The sequence below is a fragment of the Castor canadensis genome, chromosome 12, assembly GCF_047511655.1.
Source record: "Castor canadensis chromosome 12, mCasCan1.hap1v2, whole genome shotgun sequence".
NCBI lineage: Eukaryota > Metazoa > Chordata > Mammalia > Rodentia > Castoridae > Castor > Castor canadensis.
In genome coordinates this window covers 43,961,146-43,983,794 of record NC_133397.1, presented here as the reverse complement: position 1 = coordinate 43,983,794, position 22,649 = coordinate 43,961,146, and the positions used below count along the sequence as shown (strand labels likewise).

Here is a 22,649-nt window from a genome sequence, read left to right as displayed (position 1 = left end):
AATGTTGTACTTGAGTAAACCTACAGCAAGTATCCTAAGCTTTGAACCTGTCTTTCTCTAAGTTTTGTTTCAAACTGCTGTCATTGAACAATTTAATTGAATCTAGTAAATTAATCCCCAATGTATTACTACTGACATGTAGGGGCCTCATGTTTTTTGACTGTGGTTCAAACTAGGATCCTGATTAAATCTCAGGCTTCTATCATGTATCTGTGAAGGAAATGTTTTGTTGTATTGGCTGTGTTTCCAAACAGTCATTACATAATTTCACTAACCATCTATTTTATACCAGAGCTCTTGGGTTATTTAATCTCTCTCTTTTCAGTAAAATGGATGTAATAATTAGAAATAAAAATATTGTGTCTGTAGATCTTAAACAAGATATCCTTTATATAAAGTTGTTAGTATAGACATTAGCATATAATAATTCACATTCAGTGATAATGATTATTGTTACCAAAAAGACTTTGCCTTTAAGCTTGGAGTTGGGAGTACTTTAGGGGCAGGGTGTTACTGGCATTTAATGGTTACCTGCCAGGAATTCTTGTTCTTATCCTAAAATGGACAGAAAAGTCCCTAAGAGAAATAATTTTCTAGCCCAAAATTTCTATACACATGCCCCTCCCATAATATCTTCAATTAATTTTTTGAGATTTGGCTTTTTGTTACTCTTTAAGGGGAAAAAAACTCATGGGACTAATTCAGATGCACTGAATTAGCGTTTTTCTTCAATGAAAGTCAGTCTGAACTGTCAAATGAATATTCTGAGAAACTGATGGGAACAAGGTATTTAATTTGACATGCTTATTAATTTCTATCTTTTAACTTTGTGTTGCTTTCTCAAAGCCCATACATTTCCATTTTTCCTTGTGTATAGCTTTTCAGTTTGAAGTATTTATAAAGATAATTCCTTGACAGGTGCTTAGATTTGTAGATTCTGAGAATATAATATAGCCACTTTCTCCTACCACTTTTTAAAAAAAGAAATAAGTAATAAAAAGACTGAGGGCATTTATATTTTGCTTTGAACATTAGGCTAGGAGATGGTTCCCATTTTACTGTTTTGTTAGCATGTAACTACTGCTTGTATGCACATCCTTGTTTTATTTAATCTCTTCTGGCTTGCCATTTATATAAATTGGCAAAATAGATGGAGGACAGTGGAAACTCCAAATGAATTGTTGTTTTCTCAAAATCTCCCTTGCACACTTTGAAGAGGAATAGGTAAAATACACATAAATAATATCAAGACGAGCCCATCTATAGCTCTGGAGGCACTCATCTGTGGGAATATCTGACTGTGAAATGCAAGATTGGCAAACCTTAGTGCATGGCAAGTTCTGGCTGTGCAAGTAAAAGCTCTCCAGGGAAGTTTTATTTTGAGCTTCCAATTTTTTTCCAAAATATCAGAAGATTTTTTGTATGCAGAAACATTGAGAAGCTTGTAGGAGAGTCAAGTCTTGAATAAGAAGGAAACTCATACTGTGTATCCTGCTAGAATTCCTGTTACAATGAGAAGACATGGCAGGATGTCTGGATTGCACCAGGAAGAATGACATACTCATTCTGGAGACAAAGTGGGATTATCAAATCACAACTGTGGCCTTCTTTATCCTCATGTTCCTCAATTTGATTTTGCTGACTATATTAACAATGATTTTTCAAAGGGTGTGTTTCAGTATGAGTATGTGTAAACTGTTCAGCCAGTCTATTTCTTGATGTCATTTTCTGCTTCTTGGAAACATCACAATTGATATGAAAGGTAAGTGACCAAATTAGACACATTGGAAACCAAACACACATTCATTCTTTTGCTTAAAGTATTACCTTAATTTAGTATTGCATGCTTGAATATACTGATTTTTTCTCTTTTTTCTTGTTTGCCATGTGTTGCATTGGAAATGGAAATAAATTAGTTTATTTATAATTTAAATAAATCAGATAAGATAGTGATAATAGTCAAATGTTTTCAAGTTCCTCTCACTCAACTCCTACTTGCAAATCTTGAATACAAATTATTTATTAATAAATTCTGGGCTAATTATTTGTATTTATTCTCTTAGGTGTATAGAACTGATCTAGTGTGCTTTCTCTTCTCCCTTGTCAATTTCTGTTGTAAAATTCTTGGTGTTCTCTAACAGCATATATAAAAGTGGTTGACACACCTTAACAAATCCATAGATATACCTCCTGAAGAATCAGTGTCCTGGCAACTCTCCTGAGAGAAGTATGCCTTTTTCCATTATCTCTGCTTAAAATTATGTACTAGTTCTTATTAAAATATTACCCCAAATCATCTGTAATGCAGTTTGGTATCTTGACTATGAAAGACAAATGAAAAAAGTAACTGAACTGAAATAGTGACTACCTGAAAGAGAGAGTTGCCTAACGTGTGGCTGCTCTGAGATACAAAAAGATTTATTGATTCTTATTATTACAGAGAAGCCTACCCTGAAATAAACAGTGTTTATTAGGTGTTCCTTCAGTCCTCACAGTTCTCCTTTTGGTGTTAGTGAGTTCTGAAGCATTGAGAAGGATTGCATCACATTCCGAGCAATCAGTGAAGCTCAAAGTAGTGAACATATATGACAAATACTGACTTGCCCATTAATATTTGAAATTTTGATTCATTTTATTTCCTTCATTGTACTTTAAACAGTCATGCAAAATTATTATAATCTATTATATTTCATTCTTTTATCTTGCTATTTCTCTTAAAAAGGATATTGAGACATTAGCAATGATTAGTCATATAAATATTTACAAATAGTATGTTATTTAGCTTTCTGAAATATGGAGTTTTTGTATGGAAAAATTTGTTAATTCTTTCATAATTGATAGCTGTCATGTGATGACAAAAAGTTGTCAGTATTAAAATGTTAAGCACATGCATTGAGGAAAAGTGAAAACCACATAAGGAAATGTTGTAAAGTATACTTAGATACAGATATCTTTTAACTTTTTCACTGAAGGAAGATGTGATGTCTGTACTGTATGAGCTATAAGTATGTTCCTGGAAGTGTGTCTGAAATATTAATAGATTATTTTTTAAAATGAATAATTTTCTAGAATTATATGGTAAGGATTTTTTAACATTTTGTATTTTGAGATAAGTGAATTTTCATAGATCACAAATGACTATGAGAGGGCCCATGCTATCCATTTGAATAAATGAAATCAGTATATTATGGATTGTACAGACTTATCAAATTGATACCAGAGTGATGAAAATACAAGTTTCCTTCTATTTTTACCAATGTGAGAAAAAATATTTTAAAAATTATGCTGTGAAGTAGATTTTATGCATGTATATTTCACTAGAAATAAGAGAAAACTTCCATAGACTTTATATTAGTGATTCTATTTGGATATGTACTTTTTCCTAAGCATTTGATGGAGTATTGTTCTACTGCTTTGCAAGAGAATTTTATGATGTTGAACTTGTATTGATGGTTTTAATGCCTCAAAGTAATAAAATAGGCTCTACAATATAATCTAAGCACTATAATAAAACAGTTTTATTCTGCCTATTTATCGTGGATGGGTATATTATCTTGCCTAGCTTACTATCTTAGTCCTCCATTTCTGCACATGAGCAAAGAGAGGTTATGACATTGAAATGAGTTAGTGTAATAAAAAGTTACAATTTTTGTTTCAGTTGTTTTGCTTTATTGGATATTCATGTTAAGATTGTGTTTTCAATTATTCCATAAAATCATTTAGAAATAATATTTGTGTGCATGAAGTAAAATAGTTGGTGTCTTTGATTCAGTTTTCATTCATCAAAAATTATTGAATGCACGGTGTATGTTAGGAATTATGCCAGACTACTAGATACTTAAAAAAGGATATCTTATTATTAGTTATTTTGTCTAGATATAAATTGCTTTTGGTATTTATTTAGTTCTAAAATTTATTTAGTTCTTATATGTTTAGTTCTAGAAGTCAGGGTTTAGATACTCGACTTCTCATATCCAAACTCATGACTGGACAAAAATGTTTATCTTTGTGGTAAAAGAAACTTCTAGTTGCAAACAAAAGTCACACTGGAAAATTAAAGACACATATTAACTCAAATAATCACAGCCCAGTCATAGTTTCCAGGAGACCAGGGCTACATTTTTTCACTAAGTAGTATGTGAAAAAGCCAACATTAGGAAGCATAAGTATAGAAAAGAGATGAACTGTGAAATTCTTTTTCAGTTTTCTTTCTTGCTGGACAATTTAAGCAACATTCAGCAAAAGTGAGAATTATTTGTATTTTAATGGATTTCAGTGCCTTAGGGACAAAGTTATGTAAGTCTTCGTGACTTGATGTTATCTTCAGTGGCTATGTTTCTTGCCATTTTTCAAAGTTCAAATCAAAGATATTTGATGTTTGAATCTATTTTACATCTCCCTTTTTAAAAACTATATTGACTGAGGTGAGTGCAATGCTCATACTGCTTCAATCATTTTACAAACTTGATTGGTTTCCATATAATTTTGTGTAAGTAAAGTATACAATATAATGACACACAAATAGAATGTAAGTTAACAGCTAAAGGAGTGTCTCTGCTCTTGTACTATTAAATGTGAGTTTAGTGGGGCTCTGTTCCTACATTCAGGGTCAAGGAATATAATAGTAAAAAAAATCTATAGGGTAGCTTTTCCCAATGGGAAGCTATATAAATTGGCTGTACTCACAAAATAATCTATAGAAGTAAATTTGAGAAATATTGGGTCGGACAAAGGTATACATTTTATTTACTTGGGTCATCTTGGCCTCTTTAACTCATGAATAACTGTGAAATGAAAGAGGGGCATAAGTGTTCCAAACTTATTTGTCAAAAATGTTTTGACAAATATCTGTTTAGTACCAATGCTCACAGTGTAAACTCATGCTTATTGTATCCTGTGCAGCATTTCCAAACTTGTGGTCAAGGACTTCTTGCAAACATTTCTCATGACTATTGACTTGAGAAAGTGCTACCTTAAGAAGGCAGCCCCATAGGCTCCTAAGTCCACATGTTCTCTCCACATTTTTGAATTACAAGATCAGCCCTGAGTGTCAATGTAGTTTGCATCCTTTGAGGTTATATCAGAGTAGATATGCCTTCTTGGAGTTTTAAAGCATATAGTTGAAAAGAGTACCAATTAATAATAATAGCAATTATTATTATAACAAACATAATATAATTCACAAGTACATTTTTAAAATTTTCACAATGCCTTCAAATCTTTGATTCACTTGATTCTTAAACAAGCTCGTGTGTCATATTCAATCATATTCAATTGAATCATATTTAATTCTAATTAATGTGTGAAGATACAGACTAACTTAGTTTCAGAAACTTGTCAAGGGTTCACACCACACTTATACCCCGTTGCCCTTACCTAACCTAAGAGTTAGGATCTAGGTCAGGGGTTAGCAAACAGAGGTTCAGGAGTAGGCCTTAGTTTTATCTGCAGCGTATAGGCTAAACTTTTCCCACTGCCTATTTTTTTCAAAATAAAGTTTTATTAGAACACAAGCATACACTTTTATTTATGTAATTTTTGTGGTTGTTTTCACACTACAATGACAGAGTTGAATAGTTTCCACAGAGACCATCTGGCCTACAGCCTCTAAAATATTTACTGTCTGGCCCCTTCTAGAAAAGTTTGCCTACCTCTTAGTCTAGATCATACCCTGATGATCTAAAGACTGTATATAGATGTTAAAATACTGTTTACATTGCACTGTGTCTGTAATATGTAAAGGGTAACAGAAAACACCAAGGTAATTACCCCTCAAAAAAGCCTGCATTTGTACTGTCAGTGTAAATGACACTCATCTGTTAATTTATACACATCCCTATGCATTAATTATGGGCTTTATCATACCACAGTACTAGCTGAGCCTGTATCCTTCAAGCACAGGGTTATTTAATTATTGCTGCTAGAGGCTTTAATCAAGCCCTTCTTATAGAAAACAAACAAATGATTAGCCTTTACAGTACAGGCATAAACAGGAATTTGACTCATGAATTTCCTAATTATACTGCACCATTTTGAAAATCAGTTGGCATTCAAATTCTTGCTGTTACTCAGTATATAATTTCTTTTTTCCAGATACTTACTATATAGGATATGAAAATTGTTAAATGTGTTAAGATTAAAATTCAGTTTCATTTAAGAACTTTTTTTGCTTATTTGCTCATAGAAAATTATTTAATGGAGGTAAGGAAATAATCGGATGTTTGCTATATGTAGCTTATGTGATTCTAATTTGCAATAATTCTGTGAAGTAAGTTTCATTGTCTCTAAAACTAGGAACACTGAAGCTCACAATGTGAAATGACCTGCCCATTGTCACATTAGAGGGTAGTTTGTGATGGAGCTCTATTTCTAAGGCATAGCTTCTACTTCTTTCCACAGGAGAATCCATAATTTCTGTAACCATTGTCTAAAAGAATCAGCTTATCTGAGTTTTCCCCCCCTAAAATGTGCTTGTGTTGTGCATACCAATTGGTAAGTTACACTTTCCTGGTTGTATAGCACCAGATTATCCTGTTTACTCTTTTAGCTAAGTGAAAAATCAATTCTGAAATGAGACTTACAAGCTTCTTTTTAATTCTGTCTAAACAAAACCCACTGCATATTTTGAATGCTGAAGCCAATTTTGATTTTATCAGAGCTGCAAGGTGGTTCTTCATTTTTCCTCTCTAATACCTTCCCATCACTTGTTAGAAATCAAATGAGAAGGCCATACACAAATAAAAATTTCTTAAATAATTGTCCCAAGGAGTTGCTTGCAAGAATTAAAAAAATGTACCTATATGAAACTCTTTCCTCTTCTTTATTGTTATGTTCTGTGTCTTTGCAGCATGTACTGTTTTCTGAGCGTAATTTCACATCACGCTTGTCTTTTTTATCACACTAATATGAGCTAGGTCATGAATCATCTTTTATTTTACCAAAGTTGCACATAAATAGTCTTAACAAATAGGAATTCTTACGGGGGGTGATTTCTTCTCATGCAGATCTTTACAAGGCCTGTTGATAGTCCCAAGAACACAGTTTGGTTCTAGATGCAAACAGTTACATGAAGAGGGTTAGTCTTGGTAAGGGTCATAATTTAGTCCTCGGTTTGATAGAAATTTTCTATTACTACAGAAGGTTTCATTGGATAGCACTGGTCCAGAAAGAAGCACTTATATATTAGTAGCATAACCACTTTGGGCCAGTTTTTTTTTTTTAACCTATGAAGTAAGATTATGTGTGAAACTCTATCTCTATTTGAAGTAGGCAAAATTTGAACTTACTAATTTTTTTAACTTTCAAATTCTAAGGTACATAATTTCAGATTTCCTTTGGAGGGTTGGGTAGGTATTGGTTTAATTGCTTGTATTTTTAATTATTTTGCCCCTTACCTTTCAATATAGGAATCTGTGATCCAAACCTGATTTTACTATTAGAAAAGTAGAATTCCAGATTTTCATGTAGAATTTATATGAAAAGAAAAAAAATATTAGCCAAGTTTGGATTACTACTGTTAGTTAAGGGGTATGCAGCTTTTTCTCTGAAGTTTCTCTGAAGTTTGCTCAAAAATTGGTTTGGTTGTTATTGGTACCGTTCATTTTGGAGTCATATTCAAAGCTGTGACTTAGAAACCACTTAATCAAAGTTACCGTGTGTTATGCATTTGAGTCTTTGATTTTGTTATCTGTTAAATATTTATTTCAGTTTTAAACTCTAATTTTCTAAATACTACTGCACTTTAAGTTTATTAATTGTAAAAATAAACTGTAAAAATTTCAGGAGAAATAAATAGGATTAAAGAAGAAATAGGAAATAATTCCTACTTCCTTGTGAGTCTTCACATCCAGGACTAGTTCAGTAATATCTTCACAGAGAAGTTACTTGTAATTGGTAACTCTATGACTCTACAATGGATGATTCAATTGTCGCTTCATGTCTAAATTAATAAAAGAATGAAAATAATTCTGACCAGCACACATTCCCACAAGAACCAGAAGGCATTTGCCATCTTTACCAGATTAGCATCCCTGAAAGAAGTATCTAAAAAGATTAAACAAAACTTTAAATTATGTATTTTACTTACATACTTGATGAGGCTGCTTTGAATGTTTTAATTGGATGGAATGTTCAAGCGTAATTTCTTCAAGTCAGGTATCATGGAAACCAATTTAAGTAAAACCTGTGATTCACTGTTTAGATCACAACTCAGAGAACACCTTTCTGAGTTTTCAAAGTTTGTGACAGCAAATTTGGAGAAAAAGTGAAAACAATCTTCTTAAAATGTCACTAATATAATCGTGTTAAATATCTGCATTCCATCCAACACCTCATTTTAATTAATAAACCATTAAATTAATAAAACAAAATTATACAGAAAGAAATTTGATTCTTAAAACTTCATTAAAATAATTTAATTTTCTAAATGTAACTGCTTTCATTGATGTATAATTTAAAATATCATAAAACATCATAATTACATTCAGGAAATAATGCTAGCATTTTTTTAAAGAAGCTTCATGAAAAGTCATTATTTTAATGGAATTACCTCCACTTAAACTTTATTCTTTTAATTTATAGCATTCTTTAATTTATGATAATTTACTTCCTGTAAATATATTCATAAGCCTTTAGGGTATATGTGACTAACTAGAAATTTGATAAAACTTGGTAATATAAAGAAAAGAACATGGAATTAGGGATCAGAAGATCTGATCAATCATTCTTCATTTAATCCCTTATATTTATTATCTGCCATGTGGCAGGCATTGTGCTAAAAATGTGTGTAAACTGGTGAATGAAATATATTATTTGTACTCTATTGGATCTTAATAGTCATTTTTTTGTTAAGTGATGTTGACTATGCTGATTTAATCATTTAAGAAGCATCTACAAGAGGAAGCATTTTGGGAGTTTAAATGATAGTTTTATGCTGCTGCATCACTGTGGTCTTCATCATCATTATCAGGTCTAGTTTAGAAATAGCAATCTGTGGTGAAAAGAGTATGGAAATGCCCAAGTAATGAATCTTGAACTGCCTGATGGTTGGAATAGAAACTGTATTAAAATCCTCCCGTTTATTTTGCCTAAAATAATTTTTGCCATTGTTAAAATTAGTTCCTTAATTCTGGTGTGTCAGTGTAACTGAAGAAGATGCACTGTGGCAAAGAAATCCTACCTATGAGAAGGAGCCTAGCCCTCCCCATTCCACTGCTAATTTCATTAAAAAAATTAACATAGGCAATAAACAAGTCATTAAAACACATATGTATTATGTAACTGCATATGCCTACTGTGTTGAAACCGACTAAAAGAAGCTAGATAAACAAAGGTACTTAAATAACCTACAGTTTCTATAAGGAATCATTAATTACAATAATATCTTGGCTAACATCATTAAATAGGTGTATCTGTACATAAAATGTCTTATAATTTCCCATTATGGAGTAACTGACTTCACATTCTTTTGTAGTGAGCTCAAGTGGAACAAGTTAAACATTTAGCAAATGGGAAATTTAAAAAAATTTTTTAAAAGTAAACAGATTCTTTAAACTGATGAAGTAGCACACACTTGACATCCCCTAACTCTGGGTTTCTTGTTCTTTCCAACTCCCTTCCTAAGGATAATGAGATGAAACAGTAAATAATTGTTTATTTTTAGCTCAGGCATGGTGATACATATGTATAATTCCAGCTACTCAGGAGGTGAAGGTAGGAGCATCCCTATTGGAGGTCAGCTTGGGCAAAAGAGTGAATAGACCAGATCTGAAAAACTAGGAAAAGCATAAAGACTGGTTTCATGGTTCAGATCGTAGAGCTCTTGCTTAGTCAGTATGAGGCCTTGAGTTCAATCCTCAGCACTGGAAAAAAAAAAACGAAACCAAAACATACAAACAAACAAAACTGTGTACTTTGAGGGAATGTGTAGGATCAACAAAAGGATTTTCAGTTTCTTAAGGATTCAATATATTTTTTGTTTCTATTTATTCAAGTCTTTTTTCCTTTCACTGTACTAACATTTTCATGTATATTTATAAATTTCAATTTGTTGTTTTCTGTTCCTAGGCCTCTTTTAAGATGATCAAAATCTATGCTTTCACTTAAACTTATTCTAAAATAGTTTCCACTGCTCTAATAGAATTATACTATTTGGTTTTTTAAAAAAGGAGGCTGATTGCTCAGTATTTCAGAAAATAGTCACTTTTCTACCCTTTCTCCATGGTGTTTTCTCCATGGGCTATTGTTTTCAGTGTTGTACATTTTGAGCTTAATCTACTTCAGACACCTATAAGATACCCATTGCCTGAGCTAAAGGTACTGCCACAAGTCATAATTGCCAGCAGCTATTAGTCAATCCATATGCTGTACATATTACATAACAAGTTTTTTTCCAGTTGCAAAAATACAATAAATCCATTAAAATCTGTTTTCCATATTTATTATTTTATATTCAGGTGAACTTTCTCTAGTAGTAAAATATCTAAAATAGTACTAAGTCAGGATGCTGACTTTGGTTTTTCAACATATATATTCTTCTCTGGAACTAAGACAAATATCTGATAATGTTTTATTCTCTTTCAAGCCATTCTAACACCAGGAGTGCTTAAATGTCACATGACTTCAGTATCTTTGAAGATCACCTCTTCTTAATACGTACTTAATACCAGACAACAGCTTATGTGCTTGGGACATTTAAAAAAAATGTGTTGTCATGAAGGTAATTGAGGCCATAAATATATTTCTGTTTGTACTCTCACATTGTCTCACCCATAAATATGTAGCAATAGAATTTTGATGAAAAGGCCATTTTGTATAACCAATGATTCTTCAAATCCTAAACATAGATTTGGCAGGACTATTTAAACTTTTTATTGTATAATTTGTACCTTCTTCATGTGAAACTTATTAGTTCATTCTTTCATCTCTTAAAAGATTTTGCCATTTTTTTTCTCCTCTGCCACCCACAATTAATGGGAATTTAATATCTAAGATTATTTTTCTGTTTGATACATTTGTTTCTTTTAATGGAGTTAACTGAGGTTAAGTTTTTCCCTTTAGCTTTATGCTTCCTTTCCCCGCTGTATTAAAGTCTTACAAAAATTTTGGCTTTTTTATTTGTCTACTTCGTTCTTCCTATGATATAATATTCAATTCAAAAAGAGGCCTATAGGGCTGGCAGAGTGACCTAAGTTGCAGAGTGCCTGCCTAGCAAGCAGGAGACCCTGATTCCAAACTCCAGTAATAATCCCCCACAAAATTGGCCCATATTATTAAAAGGGATATCTTTGATTTATTGTCCTTCAAGAGAAATTATTGTAAGAGACAGTGCAGTATGGGTACCTTTTACTAATTTTAATGCACTATTTTTATTAAACTATTTTTTGAAAATACTGTCACAGACTTAAAGATGATAGTACTGAATGACCTTATAAAGAATAATGGAAAAAAGTGGAAAGGAAATTACTAAAAGAAGGAGTTGGATTGCTGAATTTAATTTACTTAAAAAACAAAACATATTCAGCATGAGATGCTGTGGTATTTAAAGAGGAGGACTTATGATGAAAATGGTAATCATTGTGTAGATGAATTATTCAAAGGGATTTAAAAATGAGCACAGTAAAATTTTTGTTAGGGCTATTTTCTAATTATAATTATTTTGAAATTAAATGGAAATCTTACACAGTTCTCCACATTGCGCAAACTCAATAACCACATCTAATCTGAATTAATGTTTTCTTTTAAAATATCATGAGTTTTAATTATGAGCAAAAATGACAGACGAACATGTACAGCTTGATATTAAAAGATAATGTCAGGGAAGATATATCTCCCTCAAAATACTGAGCAGTGTTGCCCAAGAGAACTTTCTGTGATGACAGAGATATTCGTAATCTGTGCTGCCCATTCTTAGAGCCAGTGACCCTAAGTGGTTGTTGATTATGTGAAATGTGGTTAGTGCAACTGCAGAGCTGATTTATTAGTTTTATTTAATTGTAATGAAAACGTGGTCAGCCACATTTCTCTGGTGGCTACTGTACTGGAGTATGCAGTTCGGAAATGTTTCTCTCTGTGAACATGGTGGTATCTCCCAGCTCTGAGGAGGCTGAGGCAGGAGTATTTAGATTTGGAGTACCCGTCTCAAAGAACAAGGAACCAAGGGCTGGGGATGCAGCTCTCTGGTATCTATCTACCTCTGTGCAAGGTCCTGGGTCCAATCCCCAACACCGCAAAAAAAAGGAAAAAAAATGTTTTTCTCTGCTTCTAATATGTACAAAAAATTAAATCATAGCTGAAAGTTTATAATTTATATAATGCCTTTTATCAGTAGACTAATATATTCTTAGAGAGTTAAGTAGTGGATGTGTGCTACTGATAATATCAAAGAACTTATTACAGTGTTCTTAGTCTACTCATTTCATATTTGTAGAAGAAAAACATGTTTATTGAGGAAACGAAGCAAAGTTTGAATTTGTTCGTGAAATCAAATACCAGTTTGGTGTGTATATGTATGCATAGGTGTTAGGCAGATGGCATATGTGGTTGTACTGATGTTTAGGAAACAGTACCTTTTTTTTTTTGGTGCTGGGGATTATGAAGGAGTTTTTGAATTGAGGAGTTATGACCTCATTGTATTGCCAAGCATGTTAAAGAAGCATAACTTGATGAGATGATTTTGAAAATTAAGTTTTCAGTTTAGAAAGTTTTTGTGTCCAGAGAATGGAGATTTTCTGGTAACCGTAGAAAGCAGTTTACACAGATGTCAAGAAATAATTACATATATCACTTTCCTATTATGCCTTTTTAAAAAAATAAGACGAACTACTTTGAGATCTTCATAAGATCACAAAAGAAACTTTTGTTTATATTTATTCATATGTTCTTAAGCAGTACCTGATCATTTCCAGAAAACATTAAATGAGGAATTACAAAGGTACCTCAAAAGCTTGTATTTGTGATTTGCTTTTATGGATCACTAAAATCAGCAGATAAAGGATGGATTATTCTAGCTCATGATTCCCTCTTCCTCATGGCCTGCATTTGTATCAGATAACTGGGTATTAGGCAATACCAAAGACAACTACATAAATGACATATCTAAAGACATAGAAATGTTTGCATCTGTGAACAAACTATGCAGGCTAAGGGCTGTACTAGAAAACATTTTATTTTAAAAAGAAAACTCCAGTATTACCAAAAAACAAAACAAAGCCTAAAAAGAAAACTGGAGTTTGGGTAATGTATTTAGGGTCTTTTTTCTACTTGTGTATTAATTAAAGTTCTACAGGATCTGAATTTATTGCTCAGTTCCAGGATACTAACTGTACAGCAAGTATGTGAAGAGAATAAAAATAATGTTTATACCAGATTTGCGTTGTTTTAAACCAAAATGAAAGGACAGAAATGTACTTTATGTGGCAAATTTGTGTTATATTGCTTCAAAATATTTGGCTTTGAGTGAAAAATGTCTTTTGTTTCAGATATTTTAAAAGAAAAGCAAGATCATATAGGCCATGAATGAAATTAACAAATTTCTTTAAAATTTTTAAGATAGCAAAAAATTCGTGAAATAATCTCCCCCTTTGTTTTAAGCAGTTGGAGTGCCCATGAGTAAGACACACAAATCTGGGCCTCATATTTGTTGCTGAAGTAGGGCAAAGATTTTTTTGGATGTGTTTTATCTGAGGAAATACTTCATTCTAAAAACACAGAGTAGAATGTTAAGACACCTCTTTAAATAAAGAAATTTTTCTTAGACTTTATTGAATCAACAAATACAGTTAAGAAAGAAAACTTTTCCTTATAATTTTTCTGCCTACTGCAACTGGATCATTGTAATCATTTAGTCTTCTTTATTGTCTTCTCACTCCTTTACTCTATTGCCCTTTAAAAAAGTGCTAGTAATACATATTCTCACAATAGTTCTGGGAACATTATCTGGTCTTAGTACATACTCCAGCATTACCTTATGCAGTCCAACCCCTTCATGTTCATTTCATTTTAAAAGCATTCTATATCAACCTTCACAAGAAGCCTTGAAACACACTTCCTAATCTTTACCACAGAGAATTTTCTTCTTTCTGTTTGTGTAACTTGGGCATGTCACTCAGCCACACTGAATTAATTAATGAAATAATACACAGATTAAATATGATAATTTATGAAGCTACATTTAAAATGGAAAGTTTACCCAGATATTAAAAAGTTCTTATTCTTACTTCTCTAGAACATTTGGAACCAATAACCTGAAATCTTCATAACATTTAATCTTATTTTATAAAAAGTACATTCACTCCGATTGTTTTCTGCTATTGATTGATTCTAAAGAATACAATAAAGTTTTCATTTAGCTTGATGTTACTCTAGTATTTTTAAGAAGTCTGAATAGCACAGTTCCTAGAAAAACTTCCAACTTACAAATATTAGATTTCAACCTAAAAAATTGTTGATATTGTACCAATTTTGTTCTGAACACTATAATTTCATGTGGCTCAACCTCAGATGTGATTGGACTAAATGATTTCAGACTTTGGAACACAGAAGAATTCTTTGCATCAGCCTTCCTCCTGTGTAAATGACCTACACTGAAAATATTACTTAATATTTTGTATTTTAGAAGTAATATTTTAATCAAACCCCAGAGACTCTGGAAAATTTTAATTCATTCAGATTTATTCAGCCAAAAGGATCTGTTTCCTTTAAAATGCTTTTCAGTGACTTATACAAAACTTTAAATTTAGTCATAAACTGTAAAATATGGAAATATCTTGCACAGTAAACATGAACAAATGAAAGCGCTGAAGAACTGAAAAAATTCTTTTAATACACAGTACATTTTCTTTTCAAAATATTTCATACATGTGCAAAAGTTTTACTGAATTGAATATAGCACTATAAAATATTTCATACTTTGAAATAAGGTTTTGTTTTTCCTTATATATAAGAATTCTTGTGTAATTGGCAGGTCAGTCATATTATATAAACAGTTTTATTTTTTATACAGTATATGTAAATTTAACTTGTTAAGCACTAAATTTAGGACTCCTTTATATAATATAGTTTAGTCACATATTTATGCAAATTCTCCTGAATTTCATCACAAAATACTTTTGCTTTTCCTTAGAAAAACTACACATCTAGAACATGTTTGTCATCTCTTTCAAATAAAGGCTCATTGGTTTTCTTTAGTGAGAATTTACTTTCTCTCCATCGTAATGACTGAGAAACTAGCATATGTCATGGAATAACCTCTGCAGTTAATGCTCAGGCCAGAGAATAGCCACTATTCTTCTGTTCACAGAGAAAGATACATCTTAATGTCAACACATGCAGGTACCTACTAGAAGTTTCAATCTATTAAACTTAAGGTGTGTACTTAACTTTATTCCAGTACTCCAATCCTAGTACTTTTCCTGCTAAATAATCTTATCTCAGACTCAGACAGCTGAACACTGCTTTCCTGACCCACCTTCCTTTGGAAAGCTGTGTAGCAATAGTGATTAAACTTGGGTAGGAGAGCACGCTGCTCAATGTTACTTTTCAATCTCATATCAGAAAGCAATTATTTCTCAACAAGCAAGAAAAATAAAAGTGGCATGAGCACATACATCAGAGATCATGCTTGTCACCATTTTTAGTCACTGCTGAATTCAGTGTTCCAGTCCTAAATCAAACTATTCAAATGAATATAGAAAGGCTAACTCTAGAAAGGCTAACTCTCCAGATCCAGCTGCAGGCAGAACTGAGGCTCTAAACGGAAAACATTTTTATGCAATCCTTGCAGTAACCCCTCATAAAAAGAAAATTTGAATTATAATTTACATGAGTCATTTAATATAATATTTTGACTAAAATTTATTGTGTCGCTAAAGTCATTAAATAGCTTAAATACCAGAAGAAACTGTCACATCATGAAACCAACTTTCCTTCCTTCCTGTCTGCTTTCCTCCTTCCCTTCCTCCTCTTTCTTTTTCTCTTCCCTTTCCCCCTGTCTTGCTTCCCTCTGTCACCTTTCTCTCTTTTTCCTTCTTTTTTAATAGTTACCATTAGCAAATTTTCATTTAAACACCACATATATTTTTGCTAGAAAGTGTTCCAAGTGCGATGCCAGAAAAATATCTGCTGTGGCGGCTGGTTTAGAGATATTCCTCCTTTCACAATGAAGAAGGAGAAATAGACTCACTGCTCTAGTTGGCTCCTCTCACGCCCTAGGACTATGTCAGCATACAGGCTGGGTGGGAGTGCATTGGAATCTCATTTAGGTAGATTTGGAACAAGATGCTGAGATCATCTGTTAAAAAGCATTGTTTGAAAGTAGCCAGATTCCTGCCCAAGGCTGTTTCTTTCCTCGCCTGTGTCTCCATAATGGACCTTTATGCTTCATTTTCTGATTGAACTTCCTCTTGCTTTTGGCCAGTATTTCTCTTCCTCTGGCTTATTGCTGTATAAACCCACAGTCTCAATGATTTCCTCCATTTCCCAGTCCTTGAAGCATCCGTAGACTATTGAAGTTTTTGGAAGGCTTTCACTGCTAACACTAAAAGAAAAATAAAGTAAAACAGAGCTCCATCCTGTACCTCCATGGGAACCAGACTCAGCTATGCTGGCATTTAATTCCCAAGTGAGGAATAAAGTCTTAAGTAATAGGAAGAGCTAGAAAGATGAGGATAGAAGCTAGCAAGCTCAGTTTATGGCAGAGAACATACATAGGATCTTATTTTGGTTCCTCTTGCTGGCTGTTGCCACCACCAGTTTTGCTGCCATGTTCTCCATCTTGAAGAGCTTGGATCTGGATGATAAGTCACCAGCAGCAGTGCAGTTTTGATGGAAAAGAAAGGGAGTGAAAACAAATGAAGGCAGCCAGATGTGGGCAACTGGGGAAAATAGAGAGAAAACAAGGAGGAGAAAGAAAAATGCCCAAGTAGTACCCAGCAACTTTGTTGGCCAAGTCTTAAAGTCAGTAATCAAACCGAAGTTGACCACTGTTATACATTTTGAATGATTATGCTGAAAGGATAATGGCATGTTATTCCAAACTTTAATTTATTCACTGGCCATTTTTAAGTTTCTGAGTTTCTTTGTACTGAAACAAGTGTGTATTTATTTTCTTATTCATTTCTCTTTTTCTAAAAGCATGTACATGGTAAACTTAAGTTACTGTCCTTGCATTCTTAGAAGGTAGGGGCCAAAGGAAAAAAGTATGTACGTACTCTTTTACAGTAATTTCAAAAGATACAACTTAACCAACAGTCAGATGTTTCTCTTCTTGTCAGCACATAGCCATCAGCCATCCTTCATAACATGACTGATATTGTGGCACCTAATTCCCATCTTTGTGAGGGAAGTATGTTTTATCTGAAAGAAAAATAAAATTTAAAAGTAACTTTTTTACAGCTTTGGTTCATGACTTTTGTAGTCAAGAGTAAACAAGAATTTGATCTTGATAGGTGGCTTGGTCATCATAGTAAGGTTTATTGCTATGCTGTACTAGGCAGTACTCAGCTAGGATTATTAGGTCATCAAAATTAAGAGATTTTTCCTAATTTGACAATATTCACAGGTAAGACTACATGGATTCCTTTCTGCCTTATATCAAAATAAAATGAACTGCTTTCCCTTTACTTTGTGGCATGACAAAATTCAGCTTCTGTTTGTTGCTGCTCAAAACCAAAATAGCATTTGATTGCATAAGAATATACAAACACAAGGCAGAAGTTGATGTGATGAGAAAATGATTCTCTTCCAACTAGATATTCATTATTTAGTATAAAACTAAATTAGGAGCATGGAGAAAACAAAAATACCTGGAGTGGTTGTTAAATCATAGCGCTACCACCAGTTATGATTATGTTTCAATTCTGAAATAATGTAAGAGTTATCTTTAGGTTAACAAGTTTTAAAAATCATTTCAAGTCATCAAATGGGTACCATAAGGGACAGAATACAATGAAATGAGGAAAGAGAAGTTTTTTAATTTTGTTTTTATCCAGCTGTTGAATCTGAGAATTATGGGAACTCAGGGAAAGTCTGTTTCAAGACAGATTTTTTTCTTCTTCCTATTTTTTTTTATAATTAAGTTAGTATACCATCTTTCCTTTTATCATCTTACTTGTTCTCTTTCTGAATTAGAAGTGGGAAAACTGGGTGACCAGGCAGGATCAGTGGCCCATGGGCCTGTGCTTTAATTAACTGTGGTAACTTAGTTAACTGTGAAAGTGGAACTCTTTCTCTGGTGACTGAATCAGTGGCTTTGACTATATGTACGGTTTCCTTCCCTAATACACTACTTAGCACTTTTCTAAAACTGGTGCCAAACTTGGGTCTGTTTTATTTTGTTGTTTTGGTTTTAATTTTTTTCCTACTGTATCTTTATGCAGCTGTTTACCAAAACCCTTGCTGCAACTGCTACTCACAACCATATTCACTAATCTTTTGCTTACAGAAATTAAATGTCTTAGTAATTTACAAACTGTCTTGCCCTTGATTCTCAACTAGATTTTATTATTTTACTGTGTATAGTAATATTATTTTTAAAAGCATCTTTATCAAGAAATATAATTTCAAAGGGCAGTAAATATAAAATTAAATTTTATCTTAACCATTATTTATTATTTCCCCTGTAAAGCAGTAAAACAAAATTTTAATGTTTGTGCACATGTCATGTCAAAGTCACCATCAAAAAAGTAACAAATTCGGTCTAATTGCTTATTTGATAGATTAGAAAACAAAACAAAATTAGAAGTGAATATCCCATACTAAATATTTGAGTCATGTTTTTGTTGTTTCTTTCAAAACAAATCTTGATGGACCAAGTATTGTATACAGGTGTCATGTCTACACTTATCAGCTGCCAAATTTCGGTTACATATTAACACTACATCAGCAAATGTCCCTGTGTTGGTATTCCAGTTTCCAGCTATTATAGTTTAAACAGAATTAGTGATTTTTCATTTATAACTTCATCCATTAGAAAAGATATTCATCACACTTAATGAAATGGTGCATTTATGCTTATTTTTGCTCCCAAGTTTCTACATTCACCATTGTTCTGTTCTTGGAAACACTTTTGAACAAATGACCACTTTTATAAAGTACAGCTAATTAAGCAATATATAAGGATGAGACCAGAATTATCATGGATATAATTTGATATTAAAATTTTTTTCATAAGTACTGAAACCTTGCTCTTGTCCTAGTCCCTAAGACGGCATCCCCTTCCATTTCTATTCAAGCTGCCAAGTATCTAGAACTAAATTTACTGCTAGGTACTAAGAATAGTTCAAACCCCATTAACCAGTATGTTATGTGTAAGAAATACATATCAAATCTGTTTTATATGGTTTGTACCATGTGGAATATGATAGTCTTATCAAGTATGTAAAAATATACATATATAGCATATAGAAATACAAGGGAAATCTTCCTGAATATTGATAATAGTTTAACTACATTCCCATCCTAAACAGAAGTACAAAGTGATGAAATCAGGATAAACTAACTCTTAAGCAGTTCTTAAATAAATTTCTTTTGCAACGGTCACTTTTTCTACTTAATATTTTTATAAGTTAGCATTTTAGTAAGTTATAAGAAACTATCTTTGTAATAAAATGGCCATGCTATAAATAAACCAAATAAATTGAAGGCCTCGGTTGCATAAATACATGCTGTATTTTTCTTTTAAGGAAATCAGTTATTAGAAATACCACAGACAGAGATAGCCAATGGATAAAATTGATAGAACCAGAGTAACTTCAGGTGAAATTTCATAGCTTTTTCCACTGGACTTTCTTTTATCCAGGTACAAATCAATACACAGAAACAGAACCTTTTAGACTTACTAAAAAATAAAAATAAAAAAGCTTTTAAAAGTAATTACAAAAAGTCCCTGCTAGCAACCCATAATAACAATAATGCTTGCTTCACACAGGGAAACTTTTAAAGACCCTTGTTCAAGACATGATATATTACTGAAATTTTGTCTCACATCCTATTAATGCTGCCAATGGGAGGGAATCTGCTCCCCTGTGATTTTGTTTTTCCCTTTGAATGATGGTGATGGAGCACTTGCATGATGTGTTTGATGCCTTGCATGAGGAAGACATGCAAAGGCAAGGTCTAGTCTGCATGCTGCTTAATGAATGTTTTTCCTTTTCTCTCCCTCCTTGTCATGTGCTTTCAGAAGACAACAATGTGGAAGGTGGGTGCTTTCTACCTTATTTTCCGAGTCTCATTTGATTTTTTCTTTCTTAGTATTAATAGAGTACATCTCGCATTTAGACGGTAAGTTGAACTTCTTTCTGAACATTTGTTGATTTCTGGATCGTGTATCACTTTTCATATAGAACACACAGACACTTTCAACCCTGTCAGCCGCAAGGATATGAAACTCTTTCCATTTTATCCCCAGTGCTTGATGGATTTCAACATCCCATATGAACCATAGAATACTTATTGCAGTGTTCTGTATGGAAAAAGGATACAATGCTGCTACTTCTTTTATTTTAAAAGAGAAAGTATTTCTTTGCAGTTTCAGAACAGAGTGCATGATTTTCCGTTTTTTCTTGATCAAAATGATTTCACTTTTCTGTTGGAAATGTTTACCATGTATCATTTCAAGCCCATTGGTTTGTTTCAAGTGATTTATAAAAAGAACACAGAATAAAATATTGACTATAAGCAAAAAGAATACGTTTAGATTAAAAAATAAGCCAGTGTCCAGTGGAAATGAATGCACACAGCACTCCAATGTGAATAACTGGTAAGTATATTTGTAATACTTTGTGTCCGTTAAAACTATAATATTTTATTCAAGTTTCCATAAATGGTAACTGTCAAGAAATTTTGAAAAAAGTTACATGTTTTCCTGTAGAGTCCAGCTAACACGTTTCAACATTCTTATTATTAAAGAACTTTAATGCACTGTTAGTCAAGGGGCTGACAAACCTTTAAAGGATAAATACATGAAACAAATGAAGTATAGCAAAAGAATTGTGAAAGAGCAGGTTTTGTCTTCTTATATACATCATATTGTTTTACATAATCACAGGATTAACAGTTCTTGCATTAGTAATTTATTAATGTTTATATATCAGAAGACAGAAGTTAGTGTATTTTATTTTGCTGTCATATTTTGAAATGTAGTCATTCTGTAAAAAAATATACATACAAAATGAAGGATTTCTTGCAAAAACACTCTACATCCAAAGTTACAGATAAATAGCCATGAAGGTTACCAAGATTTTGGTCTCAAATATAAAAAAAAAAAAAACACTACATGGTTATGCAACACTGATCAGTAGCAGGGTTCAACGTCATAGTTTTGAAGCTTTCATGGGCAGTGTTATTGATATGGAACTTTTTCTGTTCCATTGTTATAAATAAAATAGATTAAAACTTCAAAAGAACTCATCAATCACTCTTTCCCAAGTGTTGGTTCTATAGATGGCTTCTGTTTTTCCATCCTGTGATTTTAATTGCATGTGAATATACACTGGATAAAGTCATATTACCTTATCAGCCTGATATTTTTCAAAAATCAGTCTCATTTATATTGTGCATGTTAATTGAGTTTGAAAGTTATTTTTAAATGCATTTTTTCAAGTTCTTTTGCATCCTTAACCATCCTGTAAAATGTTCCATACTTTTTTTCTCTTTAAAACCAATTGCATTTAAAGGACTTGAAAATCAGCCTAATTAACATGAGTGCCTTTCTTCTCATACACACTTATTCCATGCAAAGTTCTGATGAATTTCTCAGAACATAGACCCATAATCTATTGTAATAAAGTTTATTCAATCATAATTTTAACATCTCTTTTTATAATGTGATTTTAAATCTCCCTTTAGTTGTAAGAAATCCAGCAGAAGGAATGTGAGAACTTTGGGGATTTACTAATTTCTATCCTTATTAATGCAGTATCAAAACCTTTAGAAATCTCTAAATACATAATCTAAAACTTAGATCTTATCAGATAATTCCCCAATTTAGTCTATAAAAAGTTACAAACTGTTATTAGGAAACACATGTATAGTACTTAAAATATTGAAATTAAATGAAAAATTATGTAATTTGGAAAAATGTCACTCTTCCTCATCATATCAAATGTATGAATGACCAACGTACCATGAATTTTTTAATCTCCCTGTGTGAGTTTATTAAATTCATTCAGAAAATACAAACAGGTAACATTAAATTGTATTTGCCCTATAGGGATATTTGAATATTCCTAAAATCTTAGGAAAGCATAGATTATTTCACTACTGAAGTAACTATTATGTATTGTTACAAGGCTCAAATCAAGTTTCAAATGTATCTGAATTACCACTAGGAATTGAAAATACTAATTATTAAACTCGATGTGTGAATACTACATTTTGAATATTTTCCATGGATTGTAATTTCAGAATTTAGAGTAAAAAAAACTAAGACTTGTGCCTTTCAGTAAAAAGTAGCTTCGTGGATATTGAAAGATGTTTTTAAAGAACATTTGCATCCATGCTATGTATTTATAATCCCAGTACTGGCAAGCTGAGGGAGGTTGATTTGGATTTAGTGGCTAGCCCGGTAATGTCTTGACTTAAAAAAAAAAAAACTAAACCAAAAACAAAAAAAAGAAGAAGAAGAAGAAAGAAAGAAAGAAAAACAGCATATT

General features: G+C 32.3%; 1 protein-coding gene across 43 annotated transcripts in view; it reads left to right on the top strand.

Moving 5' to 3' along the window:
- The window catches only part of Nrxn1 (neurexin 1), a 1,065,367-nt gene that overhangs the window by 73,211 nt on the left and 969,507 nt on the right, over nt 1–22,649 (top strand). For 27 of the 43 annotated variants that reach the window (XM_074049660.1, XM_074049666.1, XM_074049659.1 and 24 more), the window contains exon 3: nt 20,177–20,194. The exons of 13 other annotated variants lie outside the window; for them this stretch is intronic. In XM_074049660.1, coding sequence (XP_073905761.1) covers nt 20,177–20,194 — 18 coding nt within the window. Of the gene's footprint in view, nt 1–1,740; nt 1,763–20,176; nt 20,195–22,649 lie in introns of those variants that run through there. 3 more of the 43 variants (XM_074049661.1, XM_074049668.1, XM_074049703.1) reach the window with 2 other exon arrangements.